At 54.3% G+C, this 20851-nt stretch overlaps 1 protein-coding gene across 3 annotated transcripts in view; it reads left to right on the plus strand.

Annotated features, from left to right (window-relative positions):
• The first annotated feature begins 6988 nt into the window (after positions 1-6988).
• The window catches only part of MGAT5B (alpha-1,6-mannosylglycoprotein 6-beta-N-acetylglucosaminyltransferase B), a 65779-nt gene continuing 51916 nt past the window's right edge, over positions 6989-20851 (plus strand). For 2 of the 3 annotated variants that reach the window (XM_005526803.3, XM_088065513.1), the window contains exons 1-2: positions 6989-7231; positions 13608-13720. In XM_005526803.3, the coding sequence (XP_005526860.2) occupies positions 7164-7231; positions 13608-13720 (181 nt within the window). In that variant the 5' untranslated portion in view covers positions 6989-7163. The remainder of the gene's footprint in view (positions 7232-13607; positions 13721-20851) is intronic. The other variant, XM_088065512.1, reaches the window with a different exon arrangement.

Genomic DNA, 20851 nt, shown 5'->3' on the forward strand with positions numbered 1-20851 from the left:
GTCAGCGGGTTTGTTCCACGGGGGATGGGATCCATCCTCATCCCGTGGGAAGGCTGGGGGAGCTCCAGGGCTCTCCCGGGCCGGGGAGGCAGCACTTGCTGCAGGAGCTCAGGATAACGCGCTAACGCGGCTGGGAGGCTCCTGCAGAGGATTTTTCTTGTCCTTTCGATGCTAATCCAATGGCTGAGCAATGTATTGTCCTCCTGGGACCGCACCGGGCTGGGAAATGTGCTCAGCTGAGTGTGACGGGGGAGGCAAACCTGAACTGGCAGCTCTGAGGAGTCTGCCCAGCAAAGGGACAGATCCAGCCCTCGGGGCTCACTCTTTCCCTGACTTTTTTCCTGCTCCTCTTCCCGGTGAGTGTGCTCTGGGGTGTTTCTCCTCAAATAACCTCGCCCGAAGGGAGGAAGGATGCTCAGTCCCCTTCAGGAGCAGTGGTTCAGCGTTTCCCACCCTGCCCTGCTGCTCTCCTTTACCCTGGGCTCGGTCCCTTCTTTGTTGCCTCTTCCCTGTGTGGATGGAGCTGGGCAGAGCTGCCCAGCGAGGGAATTGTTGTCCCCGGGGGGGTCAGGAGCTTAATGCACTGCAGCGATCCAAATGCACCTCCCTTCTCTGCTGCACACATCTCCGTCTCTCTTTAATTTTTAATTGCTGCTCGTGTTTCCTCTTAGCATCTCCCTTTGCAGCCGGCGAGCCGGGAGCCCTTCTTGACCGATAAAGCTGGGCCAGGTTCTCCTTTCACCTTTTGTGTTTGCTTCTCGTGAAGCCGGGGTCGCTGCTGGGTTTAATTAACATAGTAAGGAAAATGGCATGAGTTTATTTAAGCAGGAAGAGAAAGGGAAATTCAGCTTCCCCGCTGCTCTCAGAACACATAATCCTATTGGGAGCTGAGGAGTGATCCTTACATCGATTATTTTCCTCTGCTGCATTAGCAAATTAGCAGCTAATGGAAGTGAAGGATTCACAGTGCTGACGGGCTGGAAGAGCAGGAATTTCCCAAATTCCCCGTGCAAGGCAGCGCTGACAGCCCTGTGCTGACGGGAGCTGGAGAATCCCGTGTGTTACACCTGACCCGGCTGTGCACCTCCAGCAGGTGCCTGAGCACAGGACGTGTCCTGGGCTGTGCTGCCAGCACTGGGGGCTGCAGCATCCCTGGGATCCAAGGGCTGCAATCCTGCTCCCCCTGCTCCCCAGGGGATGCTCCCAGCAGGAGATGGGATCCAGACTGCTGAGGGCTGCAGCCAGCCTCCAACCCTGCCGGATTTGTCCCCGGGGATGCTGCTGGCTCTGCCTTCAGGCGGTGCAGAAGTGCTGAACATCATCATCGGGCTCCCAGCTGCCTTCTCAGGGTAGGAGAGGACTGAGATCAGTGTCTGCCTGCTGGTACCTTGCACCCCACTGAGACCTCAGCCATGCAGATAGCTCCAGGGAACAGAGAACTCCAGAAAACAGCCCCAGTGAACAGCTCCAGGGACCAAAGAACAGCTCCAGAGACCAGAGAACAGCTCCAGAGAACAGCTCTGGGGATCAGAGAACATCCCCCAGGGACCAGTGAAAAGCTCCAGGGACCAAAAAACAACTCCAGGGATCAAAGAACAGCTCCAGGGGTCAGAGAACAACCCTGTGAACTGAAGAACTGTCCCAGAGAACAGCCCTGGGGAGCAGAGAGCAGCCCCATGGACCAGAGAACAGATTCTGGGACGTTCATGACTGGTAAATCCCCCAGGGTAGTGTCAGGTGCCCTCTCATTGCTGTGTTAGCTGAGCAGTGTTTCTGGATTTCCAGTGTTGAAGGGAAATCATCTTCTGCAGGCTGCAGTCACAGGGACTTTAAACTAGTGGATGAATCTTCAGCACCCACATTTACTGCACTTTTACTGTAAGGCCAGCTGTGCCCAGGGTCTTTGCTGTCACCTCTTGGTCCCTTTCAGCAGTCTCAGGGAGCTCCTGAGCATCCTGTGTGTGGGGACACAAAGGTGGCTTTAGGACACTGCCATCCCCTCCCTGGTTTTTGCCCACTGTTCTCTCCAAACACCAACAGAGGAGCAAATTTAGGGGTTTTTAGCTGTTTTTTAGCTAGTGATGCTCAGTGACACAGGAGGCCAGGCCCGGGCTCGGAGCCTTTCTGCCTTGTTGCTACAGAGATGGGCAGAGGCGTGAATGCAGCAATTGAGGCTGAGCCAGCGCTGGAGCCCAGTGGTTTCATGTCAATAAAAGAGCTCCCTGTCCCCAGCAATGTTGCCTGGGGGGGACAGAGAAGTTACGGTGACTAAGTGATCCTAACGCCCAGAGCATTTGGGCATCGCAGCTCCCGAAATCAAATTATCTCTCTTATCTCAAGGGCAAGGCTGTGCGTGGGGAGGACTTAAGGAAGTGGCTTGTCATGGCACATTACAGCTCCACCGTTTGCTGTGATTCTCCCCCTCCAGGATCATTATTTTTCCATGAAGACCAAGTAGCTTGAGGCTCGAGAGAAGGCTCCAAGATGAAACATGGGCAGACCCAACCCCCAGCCTTTGGAAAGGGTTGAAGCAGGGTCCTGGGCTGGAGTGGGGAGTCTCTGGAGGGTCCTGGGGTGCTTTTGGATCCCCAGCACATGATCCAGGTGAAGCCCAGGTAAATCCTGTCACTGTGGCTTGTCTGGAGGTGCCCCAGCTGAGCAGCGATGAGTGTGTGTCCGTGACCTTTGCAGGAATGTATTTTAAGCTTTATTTCTGGTGGGTTACAGCTCCCCTGCATTTATAACCCTTTTTCTGCAGCTGTGGTGACCCAGTGAGGTTCTGTGCAGTCACGGCAGGTTGGGGAGCTGTGGGACTCGGGCTTGCACAGTTACCAGGGATCAGCTGAAAATTCCCAAGGTCTTTTGCTGGGTGTCCTAGGGTGATTTTATGATTCTTGTACCCCCAGTTGTTCTGTTTATGCTGGATATTAAGTTCTGCCCCTCTAAGGCCGGTTCTGAGTGTGAAGGGGGAGAGAAGAGGCCGCAGTTTGTTTGCACAAACAGCACTGACTGCTCTGTGCTCCTGCTCCTGGACTGTGCTGTCTGCAGCAGGGACAGCAGGACACAGCTCTCCTTCGGGCTGTTTTTTCAGCCAGCTGAGGCAGAGAAGTTCCCCAGACTGTGGCTTTTCTTTTTCTTGGAGCTGCTGGGCCCTGCTCTGGACTGAAGGCCCAGACAAACCCCGGGAGCTCAGGCCTGGGCCCAGCGGGGCCGGGCCGCGGCATTTTCCAGCCAGGAGGGGCTGATAAGAGACTGAGCTGAGCTGCCCCCAGACAAGAACTTCTGAATTTGCCACCTCTTCAGAGCAGAGAGAGGTTCCATTGTTTAATACGATCCATTTTCCAAGTTTGTGAGTACTTTGCTTGTCAAACAAACAGATTTTTCCACTTCTCTCAAAGAAGGTTTATGTCTCCCAGACCTGTGGGGGGTAAGGGCAGCTTGAAGGGGACCCCATTTGGAGGTTTCCTCCCAAATTTGCCCTAAACCAGGACACTGGGCCAGTGCTGGAAGGTGAGTCCCATCTCCCAGAGCATGCTCTGGTGTCGGAGCTTTGGCCCTGGCCCAGTTACAGGCAGAGCTGTGGAGGGGCAGCCTGGAGCCTGCACCAGAGATGCTCCATTTCCACATCTGGGTGTAAAAACCGGTGTAAAACTGGTTCCTTTTGGGCCAGCTGGCTGCTGGGCTGGTTCTCTCCATTCCCTGCTGCTGCTGAATTCAGAATAACAAACAAACCTCTGTGTGTGTGTGTGTATGTGTGTGTGCACTATAACTTCAGCATATTGATTTTTGGGGCTATTGCTTCTCAGCTGCCGAAGAAGATAATTCACTACTTTATTACCATCCTTGGATTTTAGATTTATCCCTCTAAACAGACATCGAGCTGGTAGTTAATTAAGCTTTTGTTTCAAGCAGCAGCACAGGGAAAGGACTGTCTGCTGCAGCTTTTCTCCTCAGGGATGAGGGCCCTGGGGGGATGGGGAATGCCACATTCCTGTTGCTGTGGTGGATCCTGCACAGCTGATTCTGGTGGGAATTGGGAGTGGCAGAAGTAATTCTGACTGTTGCTGCTGACCCCAGCACCCTGCCAGGATGTGCATGGAGATAGACAAGAGCAGATTTCTATATTTAATTTAATTTAATTTAATTTAATTTAATTTTATTTAATTTTATTTTATTTTGTTTTGTTTAGTTTATTTCATATTATATTTTATTTTATGTTTTATATTATATAATATTTAATATTACATTTTATTTCATATTATATTCTATTATATATTACTATATATTGTTATATATTATTGTATGTTATATATTGTTATATATTATTATATTTACATTTTTTATATTATTATATTTTATATTTTATATTTTATATTCTATAATTTATAATTTATAATTTATAATTTATTTCATTTTTTAAATTTTTAATGTTGTATTTTATTTTATTTCATTTTCATTTCCTGGTCAGTGTTCAGGAGGCACCTGGAAGAAGCCAAAGTGTCTGAGCTGCCTTCTGCCTGCCCAGGACCAGCCAAACCCTTTGGGGGAGTTTTCCAGCCTGGGATAAGCTCTGGAAGGAGGAATGGGAGGACACCATCTCCTCCCTGGTCCCTTCTCCCCTCAATGGCACTCACCCCTAATTCTTAAATAATTAATGTGTGGTGCCTTGCCACACCCCAGATTTTCCTGCTGGGAAGCCGCTGCCAGTGGCCTCGGGGAGGAGCTGGACTGGCACAATCCAGAGCTTGTGGGATGCACAGAAGGACCTTGGATTTATCCTTCTGGAGGTCAGAGGTTCCCATCCCGCAGAATTCACCCCTCACTGGAACTCTGGGCCCCCCTGCTCTGTCCTCCTGGGCTGGATATTCCCTGTCCCCCCACCCCAGGCTCTCAGGAAGGCACAGCTGGATCCTGGCACACCCCAGGAGGTGGCTTGGCTGCTCCACCACCCACTCCATGCAGTGTTTATGTGCACTAGGAAGGTTTCCAGCCCCATGGAGCTGAGCTGATCTTGGAAAGAAGTTCTTGGAATGAAGGGCTCTGCCTTCTCCTGGAGCCGGGCTCTGGAGGGCAGCACCAGATTTTGAGGTGGTTTTGCTGCTCAGGTGAGGACTAAGAATTCCTGTCAGAGCAGCAGGAGATGGGAATGGAGTGAGCAGGCAGACAATCAGGGGTAGCAAGATCCCCATGGCACCTTCATTAGGCTGCTGCTCCCCTCCTGGAGAATCCAGAGGAGGCCAGATGTTCCCAGCTGCACCTAAAACAGCAGGGACCGAGCACCCAGCTGGTGTTTGGGGTCTGCCCATGCACTGGGGCTGCCTGGCTGTGTCCATAAGATCCCCACAGGATGGGCTTCAGAGAAGGGTGTCCTTGCCAAGATGACCTGAGGGTTTGTTTGTGCTGCTCCTGAGCCACACAAATCCTCAGTCTGTGTGTCCGTCTGCATCCTGCTGGGATCCTACTCTGTGTGACAATGACTCCTTCCCTGTCACCTGCCCATGAAAAGTGTGGATGAACACAAAAATCCTTCTGCATTTAAGAAGTCCTGGAGAATAGGGTTTTGCCTCTCACTTCTGCTTGGAAAAAAAGGGCTGTTTTATAAAAGAATATATAAAATTATATAAAAAATTGATTTGGGGTAAGTTTCCAGTTGCTATCCCTGAGCTCACGTGTGGCTGGTGCTGTTGCAGCTTAGGCTCCCTGGAGGTGACCAAGGCCACCGCTGGTTTCCACTGGGGAGAAGGAAACAGTGTGAGCACATGGGATGCCTGTGGAAATGCAGTATCACAGCAGCACTTCCTCCTCATCAGCCCCACGGGAAAACCCTGGGATTGTGCACAATCAAGGTTGGTTTTTAGAGGAGGGAGTGGCTGGTGCTGGGAGGGCACTGGAATTGCTCAGCACTTGAGGAGGGATCACTAAGCCAGGCCAGGCAGGTAGGGCTGCAGGGGGGTTTCTCTCTCTGGAGGAAAATGGGATGGAGAAAGGCTGGGGAAGACCATGGGGGGAGAGCATCCCAGTGTGGGGAAGGCAAAGGGACAGCTGTCACCCAGTGTCACCTGTGCTTTATTACCTGTGGTGGTGTCCTGTGCAAAGAGGGGCAGCAGCCACGGGGTCAGTGTGGCATGTTGGCATCACAGCCCCCCAGAGCACAGCCTGGCCCTGTCCTGTAGCCTGGCCAGGAGTGCACATGGGGGACAGCATTGTCCTTCCAGCCATTCTGTGCCCACCCCAGAGTGCTGCATCCTGTCCCTCACCCTCAGTGGGGTGCACCCATCCTGGCTGGGGTTGGAAATGGGGCGTCTCTGGGCTCTGTGCACACTTGGCTCCTTTAAATCCCAACTTTTGGGAAGCTTTTTGTGCTTGCCACCTTTCACAGGAGAGCTGGAAACACCTCTGCTGAGCTCAGTACTTCTTCTCCTGCCTCAGCTCTCACGGCCCTTTCTTTGTCTTCCCAAGGACACCGCCCTGGTCCTTTTGGCGGTACCCTGAAAATACCCGGGGAATTTGGGGACCCACATCGTGGGCCGTGACTGTGCCCCCCAGAGAGAAAACATCTGATGGGGCCACAGAGCTGCAGCCTGGTGCTGCCAGACTCCAGACCCGCCTTTTCCGGCAAGGGAGGTTTGCCCTGCTCCTAACCCCCCCCAAATCGAACATCACTCCGGCACGGTGCTCGGTGGCGTTTCTGATCTGGCTGTCCCCTCCAAAGGGCCAGCCCTGCCTCCCGAGGTCCCCCCGCCGCGGGCTGTCACCTGCGCGGGGATGCTGCCGCCCTCTCCGCCCAAACCCGGCCATCCTCCCCTCAAAACGCCATCCCCTCACCTCGGGGGGGCTGCCGCACCCCCACTCCCCTGCCGCCCTGCCCCGACCCCCCCTCTGCGGGGCCGGGCTGCCGCTAGATGGCAAGCGGAGCCCGGCGGAGCCCGGCGGAGGCTCCGCGGGGCGGTGCGGGGCGGAGCGGAGCCGCAGCGCGGGGTGCGCGGAGCGGAGCCCGGGGCCCGGCCATGGGCTCGGCCGGCAGCGGGCAGGGGCAAGGGTAGGGCAGGGGGGCCGTGTCCCCCCGGTGCCCCCGCGCAGCCCCCGCCCGCTGAGCCCCGCTCCTGCCGCCCTCGCTGCCGCTGGGGGCGTGCGGGGCCGCCCCCTGCCCGCAACTTTGAACGATGATCACTGTCAACGCGGATGGCAAGATAATGGTCAGAAGATGCCTCGTCACCTTGAGACCCTTTAGGTAAAGTTGGTGATTCCTTCTGGCCGCCTCGCCCGGCTCCTGCGGGTGGGGAGCTGCCGGCGGAGCGCGTTTGGTGCGGGGGGATGCGGCTGGCCGGTGTCACTGGGGGCTGTGGTGTCCGGGTGTCCCTGTGCGAGCTCCGGGTGTCCCTGGGGCTGTGGTGGCCGGGTGTCCCTGGGGGCTGTGGTGGCCCGGTGTCCCTGCGGGCTGTGGTGGCCGGGTGTCCCTGGGGGCTGTGCGTGCAGGTGTACTCAGCCCAGCCGGCCGTGCAGGGATCCGGGCAGGTCCTGCCCGCGGGGCAGCGTGCGACTCTCGCTGGGGCAGGTTCACCCCACCGCCGGTGCCTCTGGGGCTATCGCAGGGCTGCTCGCCGCTGGTACCGTTCTGAGTACCGTTCTCGGAGATGTTGATAGTGGGGGCGAATCGGTTCCTCTGGTTTAAGCCTGCTGGTGCAGCTGGGGATTTCGAAACCCACCCTGAACTGGCAGTGGGGCTGGGGTGGGTGTCCAAACCCGAACCCCTCCGGCTTCAGCACACCCGTACCCACCCATTGCTTTTCCCCTTGCTGTAACTCCCCATTTTTGCTTCCAAACATTCGCTTCCTCTCTCCAGCCCTTGCTCTCCGGCTTCTTTGCTTCCCTGGAGATGTGCTTGGGCTGCTCCTGAGCTTGAGACACAAGGTGGTGGCAGTTCCTTGGTGTTTCGATGGGGAGAGGGACCAAAACCCCTTATGGATGGAGGGGAACGTGCCGAGGAACGAAGCTCGAGGTGGGGTGAGCGCAGCCCAGAGGTTTCCAGCACTCCCCACTGTGTTTGGGGGTCTGGGGTCACCGCAGGGATCTGCTCGCTGCCTTTTTGCTTAGTCCAGGCTATTGCCCGGCGCAGAGAGGGAGGACGGGCTGGGCTGGCGCCGCTCGCTTGCGCTCAGGTATGGAGAGGTTTTCTGTTCTCCTCGGGAGCTGCTTGGCTCTGCTTGCCTGCAGCGATTTCTGCTGCTGGATCCCGCGGCACTGCCCTGGGACTGGGGAACTCGGCCAAGGGGATGCCACAAAGCCGTGGCAGAGCTGTGAGGCTTCCCACGACTCCGGCTTGCTCCGAGTGGAGCCGGGAGTGAGCGCGACAGACGCGAGAAGGGCACTCTCACCCAGGGGAGCCCTCCTTGCCTGGCTGTTTGCTTTCTTAACTGCGTTTGAATTCCACAGTGAGGAAGTGACTGGCTGGAACATTCCTGTGCCCTGGGCATCACCCCTGAGACAGGGGAACCCCATCTCCAGCAGAGACCTGGGGTCAGGGTGGGAGAGCACAGGGTGATGACAAAGTCCCATCAGGGATGAGGATGTGTGTGGATGAGGGGTTTGTGATGGCTGGATGAGGGGTTTGTGATAGTCTCTGGTGTCCAGGCTTGCACTGCCCTGGCTGTGTGCCCTGGGCTGGCTTCTGCTCTCCAACCAGTACAGACCAGTATTGGTGCCACTGGAACCAGTGGGGTTACCTTGCTGTTAACAGCCAGGCTCTCCCTGTGCAAGAGGAGGAATTCCCAAGACCCTCTCCTTACTGTCCCACAGTGTCCAGGACCTCTGCACCTCCTCCATGCTGCTGTCATGCTGAGTGTGACCCCCCCATGCCACAGTCCTGTGTCACCTTGCTCCTATCCCAGCGTGGGTGAGTGTTGGCTCTGCCCAGCTCCAGCCATAACCCGGTGCCAATCAGCTCTGCTCCCCTAACGTCAGCACCCCACATCCTTGGCTGATGGGGGTCAGGGATAACCTCCAGGAGTGGGAGAAGATCCTGGCAATCAGGAGGGGTCCTGGAAATTGTTTCCCTGCTGCTGGCTGGGCAGAGCCTCACTGCTCCGGGGAATCCCGTGGTGCAATCCCTTGCCTGATGTGGATCACAGCCATCAGAGGAGCAGGAGGAGCGGTGCCATCGGCAAACAGCACACAGGAAACCTGATCCTGTGCACCAAAACATTTCATTAACCACCCTCCAGACACGTTTAGCAAAGCAATGCTGAGCCCTGAGCTGGGAGAGCGCCTGCAGAAAGGGAAGAGGGAGCAGATCAGTCTGGAAAACCACAAGAGTGTCCAAGGGTGGCTCTGACTTCATCTCAGCAGCAAAGGAGGTCTCGTTTGTGATGGTGCTGGATACGGGCAAGAATTCACCAAGGAATCCAGTCCAGCTCGCCCAGCTCTTGGCTCTGTAGTTCTGTTTGCCAGCTGGAAACCAGATCCAGGCGTTCTGTGGGATGTAACAGTGGTCAGTGTGAGAGTTCACTCTGGTCCCCTGCATGGATCACGGTGCCCATGGCTGAGCATCAGTTTGACAGCAGCACAACCCTGTCGGGCTCCCAGCAAAACAGGTTTGAGGGAGAGGGGTCATTTATTAACCTGACCTGTGCTGGTAGGAATGGTGGCTCAGCTTTTGGGAGCTGAACACTTGTCTAATAAAAGATTTAACCTGACTCTGTAGCCCTTGGTTTCCCCCTGCACCTGTGTAGGATTCTCCCTGTGGGTCCCTGCTGGGTGATGTGGCACCATGGGCATGGTCCCAGTGTCACATTCCCAGACACAGTCCCATCCTGCTGGGTGCTGCTGGCCTTTCTCCCCCCATCACATCCCAACTCAGCACTCAGACCCTCCTGGTCACACCCAGCTTTCAGTTCCATGGGCCAAAATCCTCCGTGACTGGGGCATCACTTCCAATTTTCATTTAAGACTTGAGGAATTTCGCTTTCTTCTCTTTTGGGCACTGAGCCAGAGCCCAGAACTGTGAACATTTCAGTTTGGGGAGGATGTGGAGAGGGACTTGGCACCAGAACTGCGCCTGAGTGATGAATTAAATGTGACATTGGATGACAGGCAAAGCCAGCGTGCAGGATAGATGCTATTTGGTCCTTGGAACTCCATAGTCTTCAGGGAGCTAGTCTTGATTTTGGGGAAGAGGAGCTAGTGCTGGGATCTGGTATGTTTTATCTACTTTGTGGTAAATTCGTTTTCTGTATAAGGAGTTTTCACTAAGCTGAATCTGACCCAGGCATTTTTATTCACCTGGAGAACATCAGCAAAAGTAAAGGAGTTTGGGTTCTCAGGTTGAGGGTCCAGCCCTGCAACCTCCCTGCTCCCTGGAGCCCTGCTCTGGGCTGGATCTCCCAAGGACAGTAATTCCAGTAAGGCTCCAATTCCCTTTGTTTTTGTTGTTGTTTTTTATGGAAAGAGCATCTTGCATCTCCCCTACTCTCTCTGTAATCCAGTCAAAATGAAAAAGGTTTAGTTTCCTAGGGAGATGGTAAAGCACAGATCACCTTTGTATCTTTTTCTTCCCTTCCCCTTTTTCTTTCTGCTTGGTGTTTAACGATCCCTCCTTGCCAGACTATAATTATGAAGATTAAAAAGCATCAACAAGGTCTCGCATAATGATGAAGATATTGTCAATAGGAGGTGTGAGAGCAGCATCAGGTCTGAGTATTTATTCAGGTGATGCTTTGTTAAAATGCTCCTGGGGGGAGGGGATAGCAGGACAGGGCCATGGCTGGGTTTGGTACCAGGATGTGCTCCCAGGGGGGGCCCTCGGGTGCAGGACTTGTTTGGGCTTTGATCCCCTTCAGCTTGTTTCTTCTCCAGCCTGCTGTTGTCCTCTCCTGCCAGGGAAGTGCCGAGGCACACAGTGTTCCCTAAGGGTAAATTCAGCCCTCCAAAGTCAAGCTGGGTGCAGCCACCCCCTCCAGTGTGTTCCTGAGAGCCTTTCCCAGACCCAGCACTGCACTGGGCTCAGGCTGTGATAATGGCAGTGCACTAATGTCCCCAGATCACCCCCTCTCCAAGCTATTTATGGGACACCACGCTGCTTTGCAGCATCAGGGAAGCTCTGCTGCCTCCACAATCACCTCTCTGCTGGAGCTGGACCACGGCTCTCTGGAAACCCTTCTCCCAGGTCTGCTTTGGGGAGGGGGCTGAGGTCTGGCTCATGTCTGAATGCAGATTCCACAGCTCGATGGTTCATCAGCATCTGCTGGGGAGGGGGTGGTTCTGCTCCACTGGTTATTGCTTGTGGGGCTCACCAGCTGTGCCCGTAGCCAAACCTTTAGGGATGGGCGCCTGGATTAGTGAGTGCACAGTGGTTTATATATGGTGTGGAAACCGCTTTCCACCCCTCCAGGGGCAGCTCATTTGGAAATTAAAGGGACCCGAGCTGGTCCAAGCCTGCATGGAGATGTCAGGCAGTTTCAGTGATGTGCTTGAGCATCCCCTTTCCCAGGTGGGTCAGCTCTGGCAGGCCAGCTCGGGCCTGGCTGTCAGGCAGTGTTTGTGCTGGTGCTGAGTGTGCTGCTGGCAGGGCTCATTCGTGCTGACAAGCCCAGGGTGCTGCTTTTCCTCTTGGTTAGGTGGGAGGTGAGAAGGGGATGGGGAGCTGTGCTGTGCTGCTTGTCCAGAGCCCATGGCCAGGTGCCCCTGATCCACCAGGGATGGGGCAGGGCTGATCCATGGGGATGGGCAGGAGTTAGGGCCCTGTCTGCTGTGAGCAAGGCTGATCCTCCTCGGAGCAGGAAAAGGAAACCATTTGTTCTTGAGCTGGCTGCTGCTGAGAGAGGCTGCCCTGGATCTGGGGCTCAGGTGTGTGCTCTCTGTGTGACAGCAGCGTCAGAGCTGCCTGGATGGAGGTAGGGAGCTTGTGGGATCTCCTGTAAGTGCCATGTCTTGCCCAGGGGTCTTTCCAGGCAAGGAAAGCCTGGCCATGCTGTGCTGGGACAGTGTGGAGCTGCCCTGGGAGCTCCTCCACCAGATTTCCCTGGGGAAGCCCAGCCCCTCTTGAGCTGCTTGACCCCGTACTTGAGCTCTCCACAACATCTCCAGTCACTAACGAGAGTTTTGAAGCAGGTCACTTTATTTGTTAGCCCTTTCCAGCAGCAGATAATTGTGGTGCTGGTGTGCTGTAGCCCAGAGTTGAAGGCTGGTTCCTGCTCCTCTGCCTTTTTAGTTACATAGGAATGCTTAGGTGGAGGTCTGTGGGCTCCTTTGCACCTGGAAAAGCCTGGGTGGCTGTGCTGTGTCTGTGTGCAGCTCCTGAGCCCTGTGGAGGTTGCTGTGAGCTTGTAAAGGAGGCTTGGAGGCTCCTGTCCCCCGTGTTTTGCTTCCCTTTGGCTCAGGGATGCTGAGAGGCAGCGATGGCAGCGGGCAGCCCCGAGGGCTTTTTCAGCTCCCTGTCCCACACGGGATTTACCTGTTGGAAGACAAACCTGTTGTTTCACGAGGCTGGCTGGGGGTTGTCTTTTCTCCTTCTCCTCCTCAAGATTTCCCCTGGGTTTGGTGGCTGAGATGCTGCTGCTGCTCCGGGAGCTGTCACACTGACACCTGGCAGTGGCTCTGCCAGGGCTTTTCCCGTGTGTCCGCTGGAGGCTGCGGCACCTCCACAGAGTCTCGGGGATGATGGCAGCGTCTCTGAGCAGTGGAAGGAGGCCAAACATCCTTCCCTTGGCACAGAGCACTCTGCTTTACACTCCCTGGTGCACAACAGCCAGGCTGGCACAGAGCTCTTGCCTTCAGCCCTTCCGCCCCCAGAAGAGTGACTGGCCCGAATCTGGCCTGAGCAGGAGCAGTGCTGGGAGCTCCTGGTCCTCCCTGGAGGTGACCTGCAGGTGACATCCTGCCACGTGTGTCCCCTGGGAGCCACTTCCCTGCCAGTCCTGGTGAACACAGTGGTGATGGGATGGCCCCAGGGCACATGAGTGCTGCCCTGCAGGTCCCCCTGTGCCCCGTAGTGCAATGCCGGTGGCCTAGTTACAGGGGAACAAAAGGCTTTATTTAAAAAACTGAAAGGGTTTTTTTTTTAGATCCTTTGGGAGGAAGGGAAGGTAGAGGTCTCTCTTTACTCCTCTCTCCCAGAGGAACACAGGTATTGTTTATTGTAGTGGTTCCTGTGGTCTGGGTTGTTGGGCTGGACCCAGTGGAGCATTGTATGGCCAGCTGTGGTCTGGCTCAGCTTCCCCACTGAAGATGTAAATCCACCCCTGCCCCTTGAGAGGAGGATTCCTCAAGGCCTGCCCATTGGAGCAGGCTGCAGGGATTTTGGGGGGGTTCTCAGGAAAAGCCCCCCTGCTCAGTGCCAGGGTTTGGGCAGAAGCACCCTGGGCTCTTTGTGGAGCTCATGAGGGTCTGGCCATGGCTGGGGTGAGGTGGGGCTGGGGCTGCACAGATGCTCCCTGCCAGGGCTGGGTGGGGTGAGCCCCAGGGATGGAGCTGGGATTGTCCCAGAAACCCAAAGCTTCTCCTGCTGTCGTGTGAAGGGATTACCCCAGGGGCAGGGGGTGCTGGGGCTGGCCCGGGAGGGAGGAGGTGGCTCCTCATCACACCTTGCTCCAGCTCTGCTTTCTCTCCCGCAGGATTTTCGTGCTGGGCATTGGATTTTTCACCCTGTGCTTCCTGATGACGTCCCTGGGAGGGCAGTTCTCAGCCAAGCGCCTGGGGGACTCCCCCTTCACCATCCGCACCGAAGGTGAGCGCGGCCCCGTGTCCGGCCTGCCCCATGAGGTGCTCCAGGGCTGAGCTGATGAGTGCCAGGGATGCAGGAGGATGGTGCTTGGATCTTCCACTCCCACAGGTCCTTCCTGGCCCCTTTTTGGGATTACCAGGATGGCTCAGGGCCCTGTTGGCCTCTCTTGCTGTGTGGCTCAAAGCTGGCTGTGCTCGTGCCCAGAGGTGTGAGGCAGTGGGGTGAATGCTGGAGTGTGGGTGCTGACCCTGGCTTGCAGCAGAAAACGGGAGAGCAGTGGGATCAGACCCTCAGCTGGCAGCAGTGTGAGCTGTGGGCTGCCCCTGGGCTGATGTGTGGAGCATTTGGCTCAGGAGTTTGGAGGTCTCGGTGGGTTTGAGCACTTGTGGTCTGCAGGGAGTGGAAATTGCTCCTTAGGAAGAGAAAATAAAGGGCCTTTGTGGTTTTGTGCAGATACTGACATGTAGAAGAGGAATATTCTGATTTTTAGCAAGTGTGTGTTACGTTGCATTTTTTTGGTGAGACATGAAGTCAGCTCAGGAGACAGGTCTGTGGTGGGACAGTCACATCCTGCCCTTGCTCTGGGAGGACACTGCTGCCATGGATGGAGCTTCCCCTGACCTTTCCTCTGAGATTCCAGTCAAGTGAAACACAGAGAGGGAACTGCCCAGCTTGAACTCCCCTGAGCAGGGTGAGATGGGCTTGGTCAGGCCACCGTGGTCTTCTCCTCCTCCGTGCCAAAAATATGGAATGATCTAAGCTCCACAGCCTCACCTAGAATGTGATTTTGGAGCATTAAATCCTTTCCTTGAGGCACTGCTGCTTCCCTACAGGAGGAGAGGGATCAAGTGATGGTTTCCAGAAGATGGGTGGTGTTAAAGCCCTCAGTTAACTTTCCAAGAGATGGATTTGCAGTCTGTGGCCGCTGGATTTCTGTTCTCCCTGTGGATGGAGGACATGGTGGCTGATCCTCCCCTCCTGTCCCCATCACCAGCTCCATTAAACCCCTTTTCCAAGGACTGGTGTGTTCCTGGTGACCTCAGCCTGGAGTGGTGGCAGGGTCAGTGCTTTTCAGTGTTTCTGCACTTGTCAGGGTACGTGTCCCCATGGGGAAGGTGTGTTCTGTGCTCCTGTCCCCAAGCCAAGCACACATTCCGGGATGGCTGGTGAGTGAAATCTGGTTTTAGGGGATTTCTTCCTTCTTGGGATAAGAAACAGCACAAGGAGAGTGGGCAGAAGCCCCCAGACCACCCTCTTCTCCAAACCTTCTCCAGACCTGGCTTTTGAGGAGATGGGTTCTGAAAAGATTGCTGAGTTTAAAACCAAGGTGACAGTGTTACAGCTGCTCTCTGTCCCAGAGGAGCCCCAGTGTCCTTGAAGTTTGTAGAGGTGAAAGAAAGGCAGAGACACAGATTAACTGTGGGGCCAGCTGAGGTGTGGCACAGGTTGTGCTGCAAAGAGCAGCAAAGGTTTCCAGAAACCTGCAGAAGCACCTGGGGTCACCCCAGAGGGCTCTAAATTTGGGGTAAAATAATGGCAGAAACCCCATTACTCAGCTCTTTACCCCCTTTCTGGATGACTTGGAGTGGCTTTTCCCATCCTTATCCTTGTCATTAATTTAACCCAGACCTTTGAACCCACTGACTGCATCCTGGCCTGTCTCTGGTTTACTGGGAGCAGCGTCAGCACTGGAGTTGGGTCAAAACAAATCTCCTTTTTCAGGCCCTCACACCTCAAATCCTGCACACTTGGGGGTTCAGCTGGTTAAATCAAGGTGTGTAAATGGGTTCACCCTCTTGCCTGATGCTCTTTGGCTCTGCTGAGGGCTGTGAGCACTGGCCTTGCTGGCTGGGAGAGATGCTGCTTTGCTCTGAGGTGGTGCAGGTTGAATGTTGCTTCTGGTAATGCCTGACTGGTCTCATTTAAAGAAGAAAATAAATAAATTGTGACCTATGTCCTCTAATTTTTCAAGGTTTTGGTCTCTTAGCTTTCTAACTGGGTAAGGCAAGTCCTGCTTTGTTAGAAAGCTCAAAAATTCAATGCAAATCCAATTTTTTCTCCTATATTCAGTGGCTTTGCCAAACAAACTATTGCTTCCAGATGAATTGCTGCACATTTGGCAGTTGCTGTGCTTCTTATTGGGGAAGATGAGCTTCATTCATGGCCTCACACACTGGTTTCAAACACAAAGCATCCTCTCTCCTGTCTCTGGAGGGAGATGCTGGAGGAAGGTTGTGTTCTTTGTCCCCAAAGCTTGGCAGGCACAACCTGAGGGGCTTTTTCTCACCCTTTAACACCCAGTCCAGGCTTTTGGGGTTCCAGCTCCTGTCACACAGGTGTGTAGGGACTGCCTGTGCCCCAGGGTGATGTAGCTGTTGCCAGGAGTGAGTAACCCCAAAGCAGAGTGGGACCAAGGCCTCAGGGAATGTGCTGGTCAGGATCTGGCCAATGTCACCACAGACCTCCCCCTGTCACCTGTGAAAGGCTGTGGCTGTTGGGGGCAGCACCTGATGGCTGGAAGAACCAACTATCCCAGCCATAGAAAAGGCAGGAAGGGTGATGGAGCCTGGGCAGGCTCCCTGGTGCACTGGGAAATGGGGAGTCACAGCCTCTGGGGAGGTGGAGAATCTCCATCCCTGCAGGCTCTGAGAGCACACCCAGCTGATGTGGGGCTGTGGGCAGGTCTGAGCCCCTCTGCTCGGAGCAGGAGGCTGAGGAGGGAACTCCAGAGGTCGCTCCTGGCCGAGGGGAGGCAGAACTCCTGGAGGAGAGTGGAGTGAACATCGAAGTGGGGAGGGTGGGAGCAGGAATGGATGTGCTGTTTATTAGTGATGTGAAATCTCCAAAGGTCTGTTTGAATAACAAACTGGCATTTAATTAACATGTGTTCTGGATCCCAGGGAAACCCAGGAAATATTCCTGGCGGTTATGGCTGCTGTTAAGCACACAGTGCTGGGCTGGAGGCGAGCTCAGAGGAGCAGGCTACTTGTGCTGGGCTGATGAGCTCTTGGTGTGATGAGGAGTGGGAATCTGCACAAACCTGGACAGGTTCATGGCCAGTAGCTTGGGAAGAGTTCCTGGGTGTATGGCCTCAGGTTTGCCATGCCCAGGCCTGAGTGTTTCCTGGGAATGGGCTCCTGGTGGGGAAGGAGCCTGGTCCCTGCTCCACCTGGACTCCTGAAGTGCCCTTTGGAGCATTATTCAATATTTGATGGATGTTGCAGAGAAGCTGCTGATATCCTCCTCTGTGCTCTGGGGTGAGCTGCTCTGCAGTGGGGCTGGAGCATAAATGGGGTGGGCTTGTGATGAGTGAGTGTCAGCTCCTGCAGTCCCTCCTGGGGCTGATCCCAGCTTTAGTGGCTGTTTCATGCCCTGCCAGACTCAGCTGTGCAGGGAAAGCTGCCCATGCCTTTCAGTGCCTGTCCTGGGGTGGCTGCAGAGAGCTGGGGGATCTCAAAAAATCATTGGCTTTAAAATCATCTGCATCCAAAAAATCATTTGGGTTGTGGATGAATACTAAAGTTCATGGTCCCTGGTCCAGTTTAGGCTGGGGCTGTTCCTGTCTCTCCCTGAGTGGCCTGCCCAGCCCAGCCTTGAGCCTCAGCTATTGAAATTCAAAGGGAGACATGAAAATGCCCCAGCCCTGCCCAGAGCTTTCCTGGCTCCTGAACTGTGAGAGCAGCCGATCATAACCAAAATAAACATAGATGTGAGGCAGGAGCATGAAAAGGAGAAATGGATAATGTCACAGTCCAGAAGTTAATCCCATTTAAAATTTGATTTTTGTATGTGAATACCTTTCTCAGAGGTTCTCTCCAAAAGCCAAGTTTCTCGGTGTGTGCCAGAAATCATTCCTCAGATGGATTCTCTGCTTGGTGATTTGCTGCAGTAGAGGCTTTGCATCTTAACAATAAATAAAAAAACCCTTCTGAAATGCAACTTATTTTATCCTAATCTGCTGCTGTCAAGTAAACACAGACAAAGGTTCCTTTGTTTTGAAATGGCCACTGAAAGAATTTGTTCTGCAAACAAAGATGTAGATAGAAAAGGGAAACAGAGAAGTCTATAAATTTTGAATGTGGGAGATGCTTTGGGAAGGTCTCTAGACTCAAGAGATTGAGTTTTCTGCTCCTTCTTCTTTCTTCTTATTTAGAATTTAATGTGTTTGATGATTCTTTTTTTCCCCCAAGCATCTTTCTTGTGGTTGTTTTACTGCTGGAGTCAGGGGGCAGGAGGCTGATGCTGAAAAAGTACCAAATTCTCTAATCATGGTGCTGGGAGGGATTTGGCCGTGGTCCCTCAGCCCGTGGCTGTGCCCCAGGCTGGATTTGGTGGGATGTACATCTGCTGGTGGAGCTTGCTGCTGCTGGGGATTAATGGGGGAAAATAGGTTATTAAGTGTTAAAACACGATTAGATGTGGCTGGAATATTGCCTGCAACTGCTGTAGCTGCTGTAAAGAATCAAAAGCCTTTGGAGTCCTCTTGCTGTTGATGCCTGCAGGGTTGGGTATGAGGTGCTGGAGGAATTTGCTGCAAACCCAGGGGAGGTGCAGGACAGGTCCTGATATCCTGAAGTGGCTGGAGCTGAGCTCTGCCCTCCTGCTGGTTCTTGCAAGAAGGGTCTGTTTTGGTTTCAGCTGACCTTGCTGGGACTTGGACAGAAGCATTTGAAGTGGTTCACAGGTATCTCTGTGCTGGGGGTCACTGCTGCAGCAGCAGTTCTGGTGCTGAGGTCCTTGAATCCTGCTGCCTTTGGGAAGTGGGGGTTTGCTGAGCGGCTGGAGTTGTGTGTTTGCTGTTCCCATAACTGTCTTTTCAACCTGTTTCCAGGTGTTTCCTGCTGCTCAGCTGCTGAGCTCAACACCTGCCTTTTCCCACCCCAAAGTGTGCTCCCAGCAGCATCTCCAGCTGGTTTCCTGTGGCTGACCACAACTGGGCTCCAGTGTTGTGTTTCCTCCACCACTTTGGGAGCAGGATCAGTGGGAAGGGGATGAAGGAAGGACAAGGGTGGGGGAGAGCTGATTTTAGAGCCCAAACTGGAAAATAGAAGTAAGCAGGGGTGAAGCTCAGCCTCTACAAGGCTGTTGCACCTTGTTCTAGGTTGCTGAGATGTGTTTTGTTCTCCTGGGTTGGTAGATGGTATCAGGGAGCAGAATGGTCCCCCTGTTATCCAGGAGGAGGCAGTCAGAGAACTGCTGAGACTCTTGGATAGTCATAAATCTATGGGACCAGATGGGATCCATCCCAGGGTGATGAGGGAGCTGTCAGATGAGCTTGTGAAGCTGCTTTCCACCATTTACCAACAATCCTGGCTCAGTGGGGAGGTTCCAGATGACTGGAAGCTGGCCAGTGTGACACCCATTCACAAGAAGAGTAGGAAGGAGGATCCTGACCTCAGTACCCAGTAAGGTAAAGGAACAGTTTCCACTGAGTGTCATCATGCAGCACACACAGGATGGCCAGGTTTATCAGACCCAGCCAGGGTGGATTTAGGAGGGGTAGGTTGTGTTTGACCAACCTGGTCTCCTTTTATGACCTGGTGACTGCCTGGTGGATGCAGGAAAGTCTCTGGATGTGTCTATTTGGACTTCAGCAAGGACTTTGGCACTGTCTCCCACAGCATTCCCTGGAAAAACTGCAGCCCAGGCTTGGACAGGAGCACTCTGTGCTGGGTTTAGAACTGCCTGCATAGCTGGGCCCAGAGAGTGGTGGTGAACAGTTCTGCTTCCAGCTGGGGGGCAGTGACCAGGGGTGTCCCTCAGGGGTCTGTGCTGGGGCCAGCTCTGTCCAATATTTTTATTGATGACATGGATGAGGGTATTGAGTCGTTCATCAGTAAATCTGCAGGTGACACTAAGCTGGGAGCATGTGCCCATCTGTTGGAAGGGAGGAGGGCTCTGCAGAGAGACCTGGAATGGTTGGATGGATGGGCAAAGTCCAATGGGATGAAGTTTAATAGGTCCAAGTGCCGAGTCCTGCATTTTGGCCACAAACACCCCTTGCAATGTTATAGGGTGGGGACGGTGTGGCTGGACAGTGCCCAGAAAGGGACCTGGGGATGCTGGTGACAGCAGCTGAACACGAGCCAGCAGTGCCCTGGTGGCCAAGAAAGGCAGTGGCCCCTGGCCTGGATCAGGAATGGTGTGGCCAGCAGGAGCAGGGAGCTCATTCTTCCCCTGTACACGGCACTGGTGAGGTCTCACCTTGAGTGCTGAGTCCAGTTCTGGGCCCTCAGTTCAGGAAGGACATTGAGACCCTTGAGGGCATCCAGAGGAGGCAACGAGGCTGGCGAGGGGCTGGGAACACAAACCCTGTGAGGAAAGGCTGAGGGAGCTGGGGGTGTTTATCCTGGAGAAAAGGAGACTCAGAGGTGACCTTATCACTCCCTGAAAGGTGGCTGTGGGAAGGTGGGGTCGGTCTCTTTTTCCAGGCAGCCACTGACAGAATGAGAGGACACAGCCTCAAGCTGCACCAAGGGAAATACAGGTTGGATATTAGAAAAAGGTTTTTTGCAGAAAGGATGATAAAGTGGTGGAATGGTCTGCCTGGGGAGGTGGTGGAGTCACCATCCCTGGACGTGTTTACAAAAACACTGGATGTGGCACTCGATGCCATGGCTCAGTTGAGGCGTTAGGGCTGGGTTGGACTCAATGATCTTGGAGGTCTCTTCCAACCTGGTCATTCTGTGAGTCTGTTTTGGGGTCTGATCTCAAGGCTGCAGGATATGGACCCTGAAAAGCAGCTTGTGGGCTAGAAGAGAGGTTTTCCCAGTCCTGCAGCACTGGGACATTGCAGCTGGGCGATGGTAACTCCACCTGGAATCCGTCTGGAGGTGGGCAGTGCACAGCCCCTGCAGGGACTTCCTGTGGTCTGTGACCCAGCAGAATGGCAGGTCACCAAAGAACAACCTCTGCTGCAAAAAGATTTGGTCATTTATGTTCATTTTGGAGGGAATAAAAATAAATGTGGACAACAAAATAATCTGGACACCTCCCCTTGCTGGCTCTTGGTGTCCTGTCCCACATGCAGACCATGGGGAAGCTGAGCACTGGGGCTCTGGTTTGCCACACTGGGCTACAGGACTCCCAGGAGAGATCCAGAGCCAACAGTCAAGGCATGTTGTGCTGGAGATG

Source organism: Pseudopodoces humilis, chromosome 21 (genome assembly GCF_049639895.1).
Source record: "Pseudopodoces humilis isolate 2021_Gansu_Grassland_sample_001 chromosome 21, ASM4963989v1, whole genome shotgun sequence".
In the NCBI taxonomy this organism is placed as follows: domain Eukaryota; kingdom Metazoa; phylum Chordata; class Aves; order Passeriformes; family Paridae; genus Pseudopodoces; species Pseudopodoces humilis.